The 14,415-nt window shown below is 45.9% G+C and overlaps 1 protein-coding gene across 2 annotated transcripts in view; it reads right to left on the bottom strand.

Moving 5' to 3' along the window:
• EMILIN2 (elastin microfibril interfacer 2) overlaps positions 1–14,415 on the bottom strand; it is a 58,530-nt gene that overhangs the window by 11,752 nt on the left and 32,363 nt on the right. For both annotated transcript variants that reach the window (XM_055323750.1, XM_055323751.1), the window contains 2 exons: positions 10,072–10,247; positions 4,754–6,685 (listed from right to left, as the gene is read on the bottom strand). In XM_055323750.1, coding sequence (XP_055179725.1) covers positions 4,754–6,685; positions 10,072–10,247 — 2,108 coding nt within the window. The remainder of the gene's footprint in view (positions 1–4,753; positions 6,686–10,071; positions 10,248–14,415) is intronic.

The following is a 14,415-nucleotide window of genomic DNA, read 5'->3' as shown; positions in this document are numbered from 1 at the left end:
CACAGCGGAAACACTGGAGTCCAGGCAGGACTCAGCATCTATGTCACACCAGGAGGCAGGGATACTCGGGCTGTCAAGTGTGGCAGCTGGCCACGGCCTTCCTGACAACACTGGAGTCCTTGGGGCCCAGGCGAGAAGAGATGCCTTTCACCCACACTGGGGGCAGACCCTGGAGCTGCCCGTCACAGAGCAACCCCAGCCACACGAGATGCTGACCAAGGAAAAGGGAGAGTGTGCTGGCCAGAAGTAACCATGGGAGTGAGCGTGTCCAGGCAGACAGCCAACCCCTTATGGCCACATCAGACAGAAGGACAAAGGACTTACAAACCTAACTTTGTCCTAAGTGCTGAGCCTCTCATCAACAAAAGTATTTGAACGTGAATGCTAGGGAGAGGAGATTTCTAGGTTTTTTTTTTTTACACTTTCCACCTGACCAATTAAGAAAAGAAGAAAAGTGGAAAGAGAGTAAACCCCCACCAGGTATCCAGAGCATTCCACAGAGCAGACAGGAGTCCGACACTCAGGGCTCTGGTCCCATGTGGACAGACTATGTGGACAGCTGCTGGAGACTGGGTGCCTGGGGGTTTAAAGGAAGAGAAAGGGAGAGAAGTTCAGCCAGGAGCAGAGTAAACATCTATTATAATAGACACAGGGTTAAAATAGGTAATATTGACTGATCACCAGGGGCCACGTACTGTTTACTACTCCACTCCTTTGGAGTGTTAATCCTCTTTAAACCAACTTTTTGAGGTGTCATTGGTATTTCCAATTAATAGATGCAGAAAAGTGAGGTAATTAGATACATGACTTGCCCAAAGTCCCAGAGAAAGCCTGGAGGTAGGGATTGCAAACCTGGGAAATAATAAGCACTGCCTGGCTCAAAATCCTCTGGTGGTCTCTCATCAGACTTAAAATTCAGATATTTCACCATAGCATGTAAAATCCTACATGAGCTGGTTCCTACCCCCTCTCTGACCTTAAGGCTTAGGACCTCCCCCGCCCCCCCTGCATTGTTCATATACTTCCTAATACTAGCATTCTGAGTTTTTCAAACAGGGCAAACTCATTACTGCCTCAGGGCCTTTGAACATGCTGTTCTGTCTGCCTGAAACACTTTCCACAGATCTCTGCAGGGCTCTGCAAAGAGGTCATCTCCACCGAGCAACCCTCCTTGCCCACTCACCTAAAATATACTGCTGTATCCCATTCCTCATGAACTTACTCTCTTGTGTCTTTCCTTGCCAACTGATCACTGGCTGAGCAAACTGTCTTCATACTAGAGTGCAACACTCCAGCGGGCTGGCCCTGCAGCACGGACACGGCTCGGTTCATACCAGTTGAATGAATGAGTATAGGCATGAATGGGTGGGATGGAGGGGGCCAACAGAGGGGCATCACAACCTCTTTATTGAGCTTAGGGTGAGATACTGGTTCTTCACCTTTTGGAAGTTAGGCACCTCTCTGAGTCGTAGTCGAAAGCCATGGACCTTTGGTCTAAAAAAAAAAATAGCCAACATTTGCAAAAAAAGTTTCAAGAGTCCCTCTTAGGTCCCAAGGAAGAACATCTGCACTAATGGGAGGGAGACAAAACAGACTTGGATCTAACTGAGCATCAGCTGAAGTGCCTTCTGCTCCTGTACTGGCTGCCTCCGAGATAGCTCAGGCCCCCTAGGGATGCTTCTGAAGAAAAGAACAGCATCCAAGCACAGGGCAGTGCACTGGGTAGAAATACTAGGCTTTGCATCCCTGGGCCAGCAATCTGGTTACTGGTCCAGACCTACAACAGGTGTCCTCATCCCTGGACCTTTACTCACTGAGGGAGATATGATAACTATCGTTACTATTCCTTCCCTCCCAACACTTACTAACCACACCATCCTTCAAGAGCTGACTTGCTTTGAAAGGATGCCATGCAGCTCTGCGCCCAGCCCAGAAGGGGCCTAGCAGCTTCCAGTCACCATGCAGTAAGTGGGACTACCCCAAGACTGGCAAACTGTGAAGACCAAGTTAGTCACATGGATGAGAGAGAGAATGGCCCCATGGAGGAAACCTGATGGTGATGGGCATGGGACTGAGTTCTTCCTGGCCCTGCAGCCCGGCCAGGCCCAACTGCCAGCTGATACAGCTGGGGGACTGCCTCAGGCTGATGCCAAATGGAGTAGAAGAACCACCAAGCCAAGCTTAGCCAAACCCTGACAAGTTCCTGATGCATAGAATAATGGAAAATAATACAACTTTGTTCTAAGCCACCAAGATTTGGAGTAGGTTGTTACACAGCAATAAATAACTGACACATTCATAGCAACTCCTCCCCAGGTACGCCTTCCCCTCCTGCTTTTCTGGGTCCTAACTGTCCCTTAATTATTTGTTCCAGTAACACCTCTTCCAGAAGGTTCTCTTATCACTCCACCTCACTCTTCACCCCTCCAGCCTCTAAACTCTCAACCTACTCAACCTTGAAGGCCTGCCTCAGAGGCGCTCTCCTCTAAGGAGCCCTCTCTGACTCCCACACAGTGGCCGCAGGTGCTTCTCCACACACCCAGTGTGCCTATGCACACCCCACTCTTGTGACCATGCCTTTGTCAGCTTGTTGACTCCCAGACTGTTATTGCCGCATGCACTGTCATCCACAGAATCCACACACATAGCTCATTAACTACCACATAATAGAGGCTCTTATGAACTAAAAGAATAAACCCCTACACGACCTTTACATATTCTCACATTCATCCTCCTGCAGACCTGTGTGTCTTTACCACTCTGACTGAAAATGCCTTGAGGGTAAGGATCATGCTTACTCATTATCTCCACGTCTCTCACAGAGCTTTGCACACGGCAGGTGCTCAGTCAATGTTCTGTTGACTTTTAACCGGTTGACGTGTGACTTTCACTGTGACCTTAGCTCCAGATTTGCCCCTGGACCTCTGCTACTCAGACTCCAGACCTCCTAGACCTGGATGCTATACAAGGAGAGAGAAGGCTCTGCTTGTTTATTTTTGGTTCCTTGCAAACAATGGAATTCTTAAAAGTCCACACATTCTACATTCACAGCAATGAATTCATTCCAGAAGAATAATCTTTTAGAAGCTACATTCTCTTTAAAGACATTCACCTCCAAATCCTCCTTCAACAGACAAGTGTGAAAGAGTTAACACAGCTTCCCACACTGCCTGGGAGTTGCAAATCAACTGGAAATATCTGGTTCAATCTGTTATGATAAAGCCCAGTCCAGACAGCACTGTCACCCCAAGGACAATCATTCTGTGAACACACACAGGGCTGTGACCTTTACTCAACATTCCAGAGATACAGGAGCTGTGTGGGCCTGGGAGGAGGGGAGGAATATAAATAGTATATGTAGTGGGCCCAGCACTGGGGTGGAGGCCAGCTCCCTGGTCCTGGCTACCCTGGTACCTCCTTATCTACAAACCTCTTATCTCTGGGAACATCTGAAGCATTTTCCCACCCGGCTACCCCAGACCCTCCAGCTTCTTGGGGACCTGCATATGACTTGCCACCCGCTCATCTGTCACTCATGCTCCAGCCCTCATCTCCTTGGATTTTATGTCTCAGCTTGGACATAAAATCCTAGAGGCTCACTCCAGGCCACAAAATCTCAGTGTGGGAAGGCCTCTGTCACCTGGACTTGAGCAAGGTGGAAAAGGTGATAAAGGAAGAGAGGAGAAAACAGAGAGAGGGCAGATGGGGAAGTGGGGTCCTTCTGGGCATACGGTTGGCCCCCAACAAGCCCTTCATGCACCCTCCCCCCACGAGGTTGTTGCGGGGCTCTACAACACGTTCCCTGAGGGAACTGGCCCAGAGCTGGTATACAGGGAGTGCTCAATAAATGTAAACTCACTTTCCCTCCCTGCCTCTGATTAGAAAAGGCTGCCTCATTATTGAGACTACCTAAATGAAAGAATCCAGGCACAAAAGAAGCTCTGTCCTTCAGGGGTGATGGGCTGAGTCCTCAAGTAACAAATAAATGAACTTTGTTGCATGTATTACTTCATATTATTAAGGAACCATTCATTCATCCAACAAACATTTGCAGAGAATCTAACGTGCAGCAAGCATTGCCGTAAGCATAGTTAGTGCTTATTCTACGCATTATACGGCCTTACACAGTCACTGCCTCTAAAATGCTTTTTGTGCGTGGTCTTGTCTCTGCCTTTGGAAAGGAGCAGGACAGTACTCTACCTGCCATCAGATAAGCCTTAGATTCCAGGGAATAGGGGGTAGCCCAAAGATGAAGAGGACAAAGGTTACCATGATATCTGCAAACAAAAAGTGATGCTTGTAGAGAAGTGAACTGATAAGCATGCAGGAGACTCCCTAAATAATTAATGGGACAAGATCCAGGCTCCAAGCTGTTACGTCAAAAACCTGACCCTAAATCTAAGCTCACCAACATGAAAATATATAGAGATCAACATTCAGCCATCTTCCCTGTGGCGAAGGAGTATTCCTCGTCATTTTCAATTTGTTGTCGACTGATACTTCTGCAAAATGCATAGGTGGTGTGCTTGAATGTGACACTGATGTCCAATCGTTTTAAATAAAAGTGTCTAAATACCCTCAATGTTGGTATTTATCTCATTGCCATTCAGCACCAGTGATTCACAAACTGGCATAGATCTATGAACCACACTTTGGGTAGCACTGATAAGGTTAATTCCACAGGCCATCCAAAATCTAGCACAATACATGATGCAAACAAATACAAGAAATGGAATTGTAAAGGTCAACTTACTTGCTGATGGCTGAAATTTGATCAGATCTTGCAAGTCAGTAGAAATCTGGAAAACATGGCTATAGAATTGCTGGACTGAATTCTTTAAGCCAGATATGTCTCTGGAATGTGACCAGAGTGTCCCATTCATCTGCCTGACACAACTCCAGAGGCTGTTGACATGCTTGTTGAGTCCCTCCTTGATCCTCTGAAGACTTCCTGAGATGGAGTCCAGTTTGCTGCAGGTTTTCTCCATTTGAGACACCCTGCTCTCAACCACAGAGATGTCCCTCTGGACCCCGTGAGTATTTTCCTTACAAGTGTCCAGCTCAGAAAGGACTTGGCTCTGCAGCTGCTGCCACCTCTCCTCTAGCTGGCTGCAGCAATGAGCCATGGGGTCCCGGGGAGATGGGAGAGGTTCCACCGTCCTTTCTTGCTCACCCCCCTTAGAAAACCCACCCACTGCAACATTTTTACCTTCTCTGCAATTGCTCAGTTCATTCTGGAGATTATTCACATGGTCTTCTGTGTGGTTTAGTTGAGAATAAAGAAAACTAAAATCCTGTTGAAGTTTCTGGATGCTACGTTCAGTTTCTTGAAACTTCCTATGCATTGTATCATTTAAAGATTTCAAAAGGTTCAAACTATCATCCATTATGTGGTCTTCTCCACTTGGCAAAGTATCTTCTATACCATGAGGCTCTCTCTGAAAGTTCTGCAGGCAAATATCTTCAACAACTTGAACTTTGTTCTTTAGGTTATCTAACTCTACCATGACCTGTTTGTTCCTAGCCCCTGACACACCCGGTAAGCCTGAGGCTGGGGCAGTGGGTCCTGCATCGGTGCTGTTGGCCACATCTAGGAGAACACTACCCAGGCGTTCTTCCAAAGACAGTATTTTCTGATCAAGAAGTTGCTTCAAGTCATCTACCTCGCCATTAATGGTCCCCCGAAGGGTTTCTTCAATGTAAAAGCAATGTTCTTCCGCGTTCTTCTCTGTCACATTGATCCTTGCATCTAGTTCATTCCATCTTGCATCAAAGTCCACATCTGGCTCTGGAACTACAAGGCGGTCAAATTCATTATCCAGTCGTGCATTCAGCATTCTGGTGGCTTCAGCAACTCTTTCGATTTTCTGATCTAACATCCTGATCTGTTGCCCAAAGTCACCATTCTTTTCACCACCACAGCAATTAGACTGAGCTGAAGGAGCTTGTATCTGGGCTCGAAGATCATTTATTTCTTTTCTCAGGTTTGTTTCCTTCTCCCCTATAAGCTCAATCACTCCTAGGTAGCTGCTCCCATAGTCATCACATTGCTGTTGGAGACCGATCAGCTTGTACTCACATGTGTTCTTCAGATCGGCCAGTTTTCTGTCCATTCCCTCTATGAGCTGCTCTCTCAGGGCATCAATTTTACTATCGACGTAGGCTTGGTAGAGTTCATTGGTAGTCATGGTCACCGTAGGGCCCTGGGCAGCTTCCTGGAGCTGTTTGATCTGTCCTTCATACCCCTTTACTTTCCCATCCAACTCTTCCAGCTTGTCACTCTTGGTCTTCAGAGCATCCTTGACCTCAGCCAATTCAGACTTGATGTCCTTCATGCCAGATTCCTTATTGTTGAGGACATCAGGAAGCTGGACAGTTTCTGTGTCTCCACCAACAGCACTGTCAGGCACTGGCTGGGGGTGCAGGTTACTGAGCCATGATGCCAACATTTTGCTGGCATCGTCCTGAATGGCATGTTTGAGGTTTTCATTCACTCCAGCAATGGAAGACTGGAGATCAAGAACTGTTCTTGTGAGTCGGAGAACCTTCTCTTCAAGCACCTGGATTTTCTTTTCCTGAAGTTCTTGTGGCCCCTGTTTTGGATCTACCATTTGACCTGGTCCTGCTGCTGCAGGAGTTGGTGACAAAGTCTTCTTGGGCTCTGAGACTTGGCTTGGTTCATTATCTGTTACAAAGAAAGAATTAGATATGACTTAACGTGTTCTACCTTTTCCCATTTTCTGCAAAGAAAGTAAACAAGGATACACTTAAACCTTCACTTATAGATCCCCTCTCACCACAGGCAATTATTGTAGTAGAGAGAAAAAGACTATGGGCTTCGAGTCATATAGACCTCCCCTAGCATTCTGGCTATGCTGTTTACTATCTGCCCTTGCGCGAGTTAATTAACTTCTATGAACTATAATCCCCTCACCTATGAAGCAGAGGTACTATCTTCCCTCCTACGGTTGTTAAGATGTACATGACACATAATAGACAGTCAGCGGTTTCTTTTACCCTAAAGGGAAATATTCTTAATCTACTTTGTCATATGAACACATAATTCCCACATTAGTGAGCAGCAGCCACACCCCAATTGTTGACTACACACTGTAAAACCACAAGAAGCCACTTTAGCAAGATCCACCCATTAGCTTTTGGGTGGTATGATATCATATAAGCAGTAAGTTATCCTCCAAGCAACTTCCTAAATGTTCTTCTACTTTTAGTAGCAGTGCTATGCTAAAAAAGTCTCATAGACATTGTTTAGCACTGTTGGGGAAACTAAAAGCAAAAGAAAGATAAAGCAGTGATTCTATTGGCCTCTCCTAGCAATAAAACCACATGGTCATATATACTAGAACTCAATAAATCAAAGAATATAAATATTCAATTTTTTATAATCCTACTCTGAGAAATATGCCTCCAAGGAAATAGACCAAAAGGAAAAAAAGTTATAAGGATGATTGTGATGAGTCATAAAATGAAAATAAAGTGATAGGGTTAACATTAACAAGCTGGCACAGACCATATGGAGATTATTGTGATGGGTGGAAAAAGTCAAACACAACACAGATTACAATGAAATAAAATGCATTAAGGTACATTGAACAAGCAAGGGAAGTATGTGTAGAACATTATAGATATTTGAGTTTAATGTTCATCATTTTTTCCTCCCCTAAACTTTTGTACATAATCATAACAACAGCTATTATTCATTAAAATCAACTTAGTGGTAAAACCAAGACTGGAATTCAGATGATGGCCAAACTCCCAAGCAGAGAGCTATAAAGAATACCTTATTTTCCACACTGAAAAATTTATTCTAACTCAAGACACTAGGAGACAAAAACAAGTTGTTGAATCATACACAAATGAAATACCATTCTGAGTGAAGGAAATAAAGCAAAAGGCAGGAGAATGAGGGGGAAATCAGCATGTAAGGAGATGCTGCTTTTACATATTCCTGGTGACCGTGGAAATTGCTACAACTTTTTGGAAGGATAATTTGGCAAGATGTATCAAAATCTCAGAATCCCTTTGCCCCTGCAATTATACTTCTAGAAGTTTATCCTAGTAAGTAATTAGGGATGAATCTAAAATATTAACAGGAAAAAATGCTTATTCAAATATTACCTAGAATAGTGAAAAACTGCAGACAACTTAAGTGACCAATAGTAGAGGACTGTGTTCTAATAATCACACTCTCAAAAGCCATTAAATGATACTGTAAATTATTTAATGAATGGTTATTCGTTATAGATTAAGTTAAAAAATAAGTTCTAAAAATAGTGTGTTCTTGGGGGAGGGACCTGGGTGGATCAGTCAGTTAAGCCTCTGACTTCCTTCCATTCTGGTCATGATCTCAGGGTCCTGGGATCCAGCCCCAAGAATCAAGAATTGGGCTCTGTGATCAACGGGGAGCCTGCTTCTCCAATCTCCCACATCCCTTCTCCCCCTCCCCGTTCCTCCCTCTGCTTGTGCTTACTCTCACGCACATACACTCTCTCTCAAATAAATAAAATCTTTAAAAAAAAATAGTATGTTCTTTATAATGATAGTGGATTGGAGATAAGTGTTTCCATTTCATTCCCTTCTGAAATCCCACTAAAATAGCATAACAAAACAAAACAAAGAATAACCATGTGACATATAAAAATTAGTAATCAGAATGGTTTTGGACATTTTAACAGCTGCATTGGAAGCTAGAAGAAAATTAAGTGATGCTTACAAAATTCTAAACGAAAATTCTTTCCAATCTAGAATTCTAAAGCTAGAATAAAAATATTTTGAGACCATAAGATATTAGAAAGTATACCTCCCATACAATTTTCTAATAAAACCATTGGAGAATGTGCTTTACCGAAACAAGGGAGTAAATAGAGAATAAGCAGGGAGTACAGGAAGCAGGGAATCAATGACAGAGAGATAAGTAAGATCACAGGTTGGCAGCTGTGAACAGGGAAAGGATGACCAAGTGGGGCAGGTAAGAAATTTCTAGGAGAGATTGCTTCAAGAATATGACACTGACATATCTGGACATAATGAGAAGACATAAAGATAATCACCCAGACATAATGAGAGGACATATAATCACATATAATCTTGTCCCTATTTCACCCAGGGTTGAAATAGGGACAAGACATAAAAAATCAAACAAAGGAAATTATGAGATAATTACTAACTCTAAAGAAACCAAAAAGCTGTAAAGGGAAGGCAACAGATTCATAGTATACTACATGGTTTAGCTGTAAACATTATCTATGCAGTTACTACAGTGTAAACAATAAGTATTAAATAAGTTTAAAAACCTGCCATAAACTGTATGGAAAGGATGAGGGTACAGGAGCCATGTGCTGGAAAGCAAATCTTCACCTTCCATAGTAAGAGGTCAATAGATATGGAGGTAAATTCCAAAAGACAGTCCAAAGAGTTTAAAGTAATGACCTCTGGGAAGGGAAAGTCATTCGCTTAATGTTATGCTTAAAAGTAAAGGTGAAAATTATCACTGCTTTCTTATTCACTGAGTTCATGTTACTTCAAAAAAAAAAAAAAGAATTCAGAAACAAATTTAAGAACAACTTCACTAGATGCCTCTAACTTGGAGCTTAGCTTTGCAAACATCTCACCCCAAACAGAGTGAGAATGATTCTGATTTACCTATTTTTAAAAAAGACAATTTAGTTCCTTCAAATTCAGATGCATGGGAGCTTGTAGATGAAAAGTAAAAATAGACAAAGCATCACATCTGAGTCTCTTGTCATCTGTGCCACACACAACACCAGTCTGAAGCTGTCCCCTACACTGATTGCTATGTCCTTGGCTTTCATAAGTTGGCCCTAACAGAGCAATTTTCTTACCAAAAAAAAAAAAAAATCTGTACTCTGGTTGCTACTGCTTCTGCAAATAAACTTGTATGCCACATGTTTCTACTCCAGGCACATATGTGTGTTACTTAAGACCTTGGAGAGATCGCCATTGTAAGTATCGCCACCATCACAAGTCTTACTGTCTGGAGGAGCACTGGAGGGATCAGAGGTGGTCATGCACAGCAAAGCTCAGAGAAGTTACCTGTGGCTTTCTTCATGCTATTTCGAGGCCGGGCAGGTGTGGGGCGGGGAGTCTTCACAGGGTCCCTGGGACCTTCCTGGCAGTCTCCCCCTCTAAAGCCAGGGCAGCACCTCCATTCCAACTGTGTCACTGTCTTGTACTTGGTGACATATCTGGGTCTGAAGTTCACACGATACCTGCCGAAGAAAAGCGTGGCATCTTTCTTTACTGGCTGCTGTTGTGAGCTCCCTGGCACCCCGCTGGCTTGTACCTGAATCAACAGGATCCAGGCCCGTCTGTTTCCTCCAAGACCACTGGTCTCTTCAGTCCAGCCCTGACCCCCTGGGGTTAAGCCAAAATCAGACTGGCATCCTTTTTCCATCTCTTAGACCTACCTGCCTCCAGCTCCCCTCCTACTGAAGGCTAGAGAAACTGACAACCTAGAAAAAGCCCAGCCCCATGACTCCCAAACTGAGCTTTTGTTTCACCCAAAAATTTTTGTTCTACTTTTTTGTTGTTGCTGCTTTGTGGAGATTTCTTCTGGGTAACTCGGGAGGGTCATTTGTCTTGTATTTAAAGAAATCTCCCTTTGCTGCTCTAGCATCAATGCATTTATCTTGGCACCTTCTTTCCTGAAAAGGTAGCAGGCCATGAGCCTTCAGAGAGTGTACCTCATGCTACTGGTACTCAGATCTTTTTAAAGAGATGCCCCGATCCATACAGCTGATGACAGAAATAAAGATCCCTTTTAGAGTACACTGGGTGGCTCAGTCAGTTAAGTGTCCGACTCTTGGTTTCAGCTCAGGTCATGATCTCAGGGTCTTCAGATCAAGCCCCAAGTTGGGGGGGGGGGGGGCTTGAGATCAAGCCCAGCATGGAGCCTGTTTAAGATTCTCTCCCTCTTGCCTTTCTCCCTCCTCTCTCTTAAAAACCAAAAAAAAAAGTACACATTGCCCCACACATGTGCATATCACATAGAGATTCTTTTGATGAGCTATAAAGCCCTCCAGACCCAGGGCCTGGAACAATGAGTGGCACTCCGGCAGCATGCTAGACACTCAGAGGGATGGATGCAGGAATCCAACACCCCCCTGGGTACCTCTGCTCACAGCACAGACGCAAGCAGCTCCTAACTTCTACTTGCAGCTTCGAATCATGGCTCTCTAGAACGTCTTCACTTCCTCCTCACTGTGTACACCAGCACTCGCAGCTGCCCTTCTCTTTGGGGGCCAATTCCCAGAAAGAAATTGGCTCTCTGTCACTTCCACAGGGTTGCTGTGTGCTGCCCAGGGGACAGCTGGGGGATGCGTGGGGCCTGGTCCATTTCAGGCACCTACCTGGTGGTGGGGGAGTTCAAAGTCACATTTCTGAGAAAACTGCAAATTACTAAACGTGATGGGTGTTTGCCCCTGAGGGTCAAAGCCATGACATCTAAAACCAACAGGACCCCAGGTGACCCTCTGGAATTCCCAGAGGGCCCTGCAGACAGCACTACCCCAAGCATCAGCATCCCAACACCTGTCGCTGCCCCGCATGACTGGCCCTTCTAGGGCAGTGGTTCGGAACTGGCCATGCATCAGAATCACCAAGGAACTATCAAGAACTGCCAATGCCCAGGTCTCTCCGAGGTTCTGATTTAATTGGTCTGCGGTGGGGTTCAGGTGCACAGATTTTGAGAGGCTCCAGAGGGAGACTTTTTCAAGGAAAATAGAAGAGAAAGCTCAATGAACGAAACAGAAAAGAAGGGCCCATAAGGGGTGGGAGTGGGACAAGACTTCCCTTCTAGGCTCTTTATTCTCTCTTATCACCACCATAATCCCCACCAAGGCCCAACTACTTAGAGTTTCCCCTTTTCACAAATGGGAAAACAGAGGCTCATAGAGGTTAAATGACCTGTCCATGTTCCAATGGTCAGGAAGGGCCAGCGCTGGGATTTACACCCAAGTGTTCTCTCCTATACCCAGATGGCTCTCCCAGCACACAGAACACAGAAGCAGTGACTCTGGTGATTGCCTTAAATTTGAAGCAACCCCACCCACCCAGAGATGTTTTGCAAAGCCCTACAAGCTGGGTCAGAGGGTAGCTGCTGTCCCCTTTCAGCAAACACTTGTCTGAGCATCTGACACGGTCCAGGTACACACCAGCCCCCAGGCCCCCAGCACCCTATCTACCAAAAAAATTCCCTGTATCGTCCTAGAAACTCTTATAAAAAAAAGAAAAGAAAAAAATTCCACTTTTGTTTTGCATGCTCAAGTATAGCATAATGCTGCAAAAATGTGTAATTTCAGAAACACTCGGTTCCTCTGAGCATGTAAGACTGAATGTGAAAATGTGTTTGCTTTTGGGTTTTGCACACGTGCCAGCAGATGACAGCCCACAGCAAAGCCTTTTGGATGGGGCTGAGCAGGGCCAGGGGAGCAAAACCTGACGCTGCAAGTGGGATCCCCTCCCTGCCCGGAGGCCTTGGCCCCAGCTGCTGCGCCGAGTGTAAGAAAGTGCTCGCTCTTCCAACACACCTCATTATTTTCTTTGCAGGCAGTTATTATTTTGGAACCAGCTCATAACTTAAGGCAGGTTCCCTGGAGTTCCTGCCTTCCCCTGCAGCCCCACACACATTCCCCACTCCCACCCTCCGCCTGATGGGCGTCCTGGATTCCGGTTTGCAGCACGGAGTTCAGGTTGACAGCGTCTCTAAGTCCGGCGGGTGGAAGAGGCCTCCCTGGCTCGCAGCGACAGCTGGAAGCCATCAGGGGCCACCTCCAGCCGTGGGAAAGCTCACGTTCCAGCCACGCCGCGCACAATGACCCGGGTCCCAGAGGCGACCGTGGGTCCTCAGGCCTCCATCTGGAGGATATGAGGGGAAGAGGTAGGGTTGTGCAGCCCTCCAGGGATTTTCCCTGAAGAAATGGGGTGTCTGCCTCCACGAGAGCCCTCCAGGAGGCTTTCCAGAGGCTGGGAGGAACATGGCAGGATCCCTGGGGCCTCCTGCGGCTCCTTAGCGCTCTGCAGGACCACATCCCGGCCAAGGAGCTTTCAAAAAAATGCTCAGGCCTGTATGCTCAAAATTCTAATTTAACTGGTTTGGGGCCAAGGGTGCCCAGACATCTGTGCCTTTCAAAAACTCCCCAAGTAATCGTCAAGTGCAGCCAGAGTTGAGAAGTACAGCCCAAAACTCAGGGCAGCCATCAGCCTTCCTTCCTCTTGGGAGCCGGGAGCCTCTGAGGCAACAAAGGGCTGGACAGCCAGGCAGGGGGAGGGAACTGACCCAAAGAGCCCAGTGTTACCCCAAGGACCCCTGAGCTGTAAGTGGACAAGAGGTGCCCCCTGGACACTTACTGAATCAGCTGACTGCACCCCACTGGGGGTGGCCAAGCAGAGGGACCGAGCTAAAGGCACAGAGTCAAGGCGGTGCTGGGCTGGAGCTGGAAGGCTGACTCAGGCTGCAGCTTTGGCCCCCATCCCAGTCTTGGGTAGAGACTATAACCAAATCCTGTTCCTCAAGGGAGTCCTGTCCACAGCTGCCTCAGGCACTCTGGGGGCCCCTGGGGCTACGGCAGCACGCCACCCCACAGTGTGAGCTCACCCCAACCTCTGCCAGTGCTCTTCGTCCCATCCTCTCAACTCTCCTCCCCTTCCTCTCCCTCTGAAACCCTTCTAGGGTACGGGAGGGCGTGAAACAAGGGTTCGCCATGTTTATGGGATCAACCACCATGTCAAGACATCAGATCAGCCCAGAAGATCCTACTGAGAAGGAAGGTGGCAACAAGAGGACTGGAAAAGAAAATCAGAGTTTAGGGACCAGAGGACTGGATATGTCCCCCCTGTTAAAACAAAATGTGATAAAATGACAGCCTTCATTTGACATCACCCCCCTTCCCCCCTCCCCTAGACACATAAAGACTCCTTCCTATGGGCAGGAGATGAGACTTCTTTCATAACATGCTTCCATTCACGCTTGTTCAGTGTTTGTCTTTTCACAGAATATAAGCCCCGTGAGGGCAAGAATTCCTGTTGGTTTTGTTCTCTACAATATCCCCATTTTTAAACCCAGCGCCTGTCCTATTGTAGGTGCTCAATAAACAATGAAGTATTCATCATCAAAAATTGATTAATCAAACAAATTTAATGATACTAAGTCTACTTTTGAGGAGGTTTTGGGGAACCCAATATCCATATTAAAAGCCCCAAAACTGTCCTCAGGTCTAATCCTAATTACTCAGAGGTGTCTATTTAAATCTAAACTAATTAAAAGTAAACAAAACCAAACATTCAGTTCCTCAGTCACACTGGCTACATTTCAGGAGTTCCAGAGCCATATGCAGATAGTATGAACATCTCCACTATCACAGGGAGAGCTACTGCACA

This window comes from Nyctereutes procyonoides, unplaced genomic scaffold (genome assembly GCF_905146905.1).
Source record: "Nyctereutes procyonoides isolate TBG_1078 unplaced genomic scaffold, NYPRO_anot_genome, whole genome shotgun sequence".
Taxonomy (NCBI): Eukaryota; Metazoa; Chordata; class Mammalia; order Carnivora; family Canidae; genus Nyctereutes; species Nyctereutes procyonoides.
The sequence above is the reverse complement of the archived record's forward strand: the minus strand, read 5'-3'. Positions and strand labels throughout refer to the sequence as shown.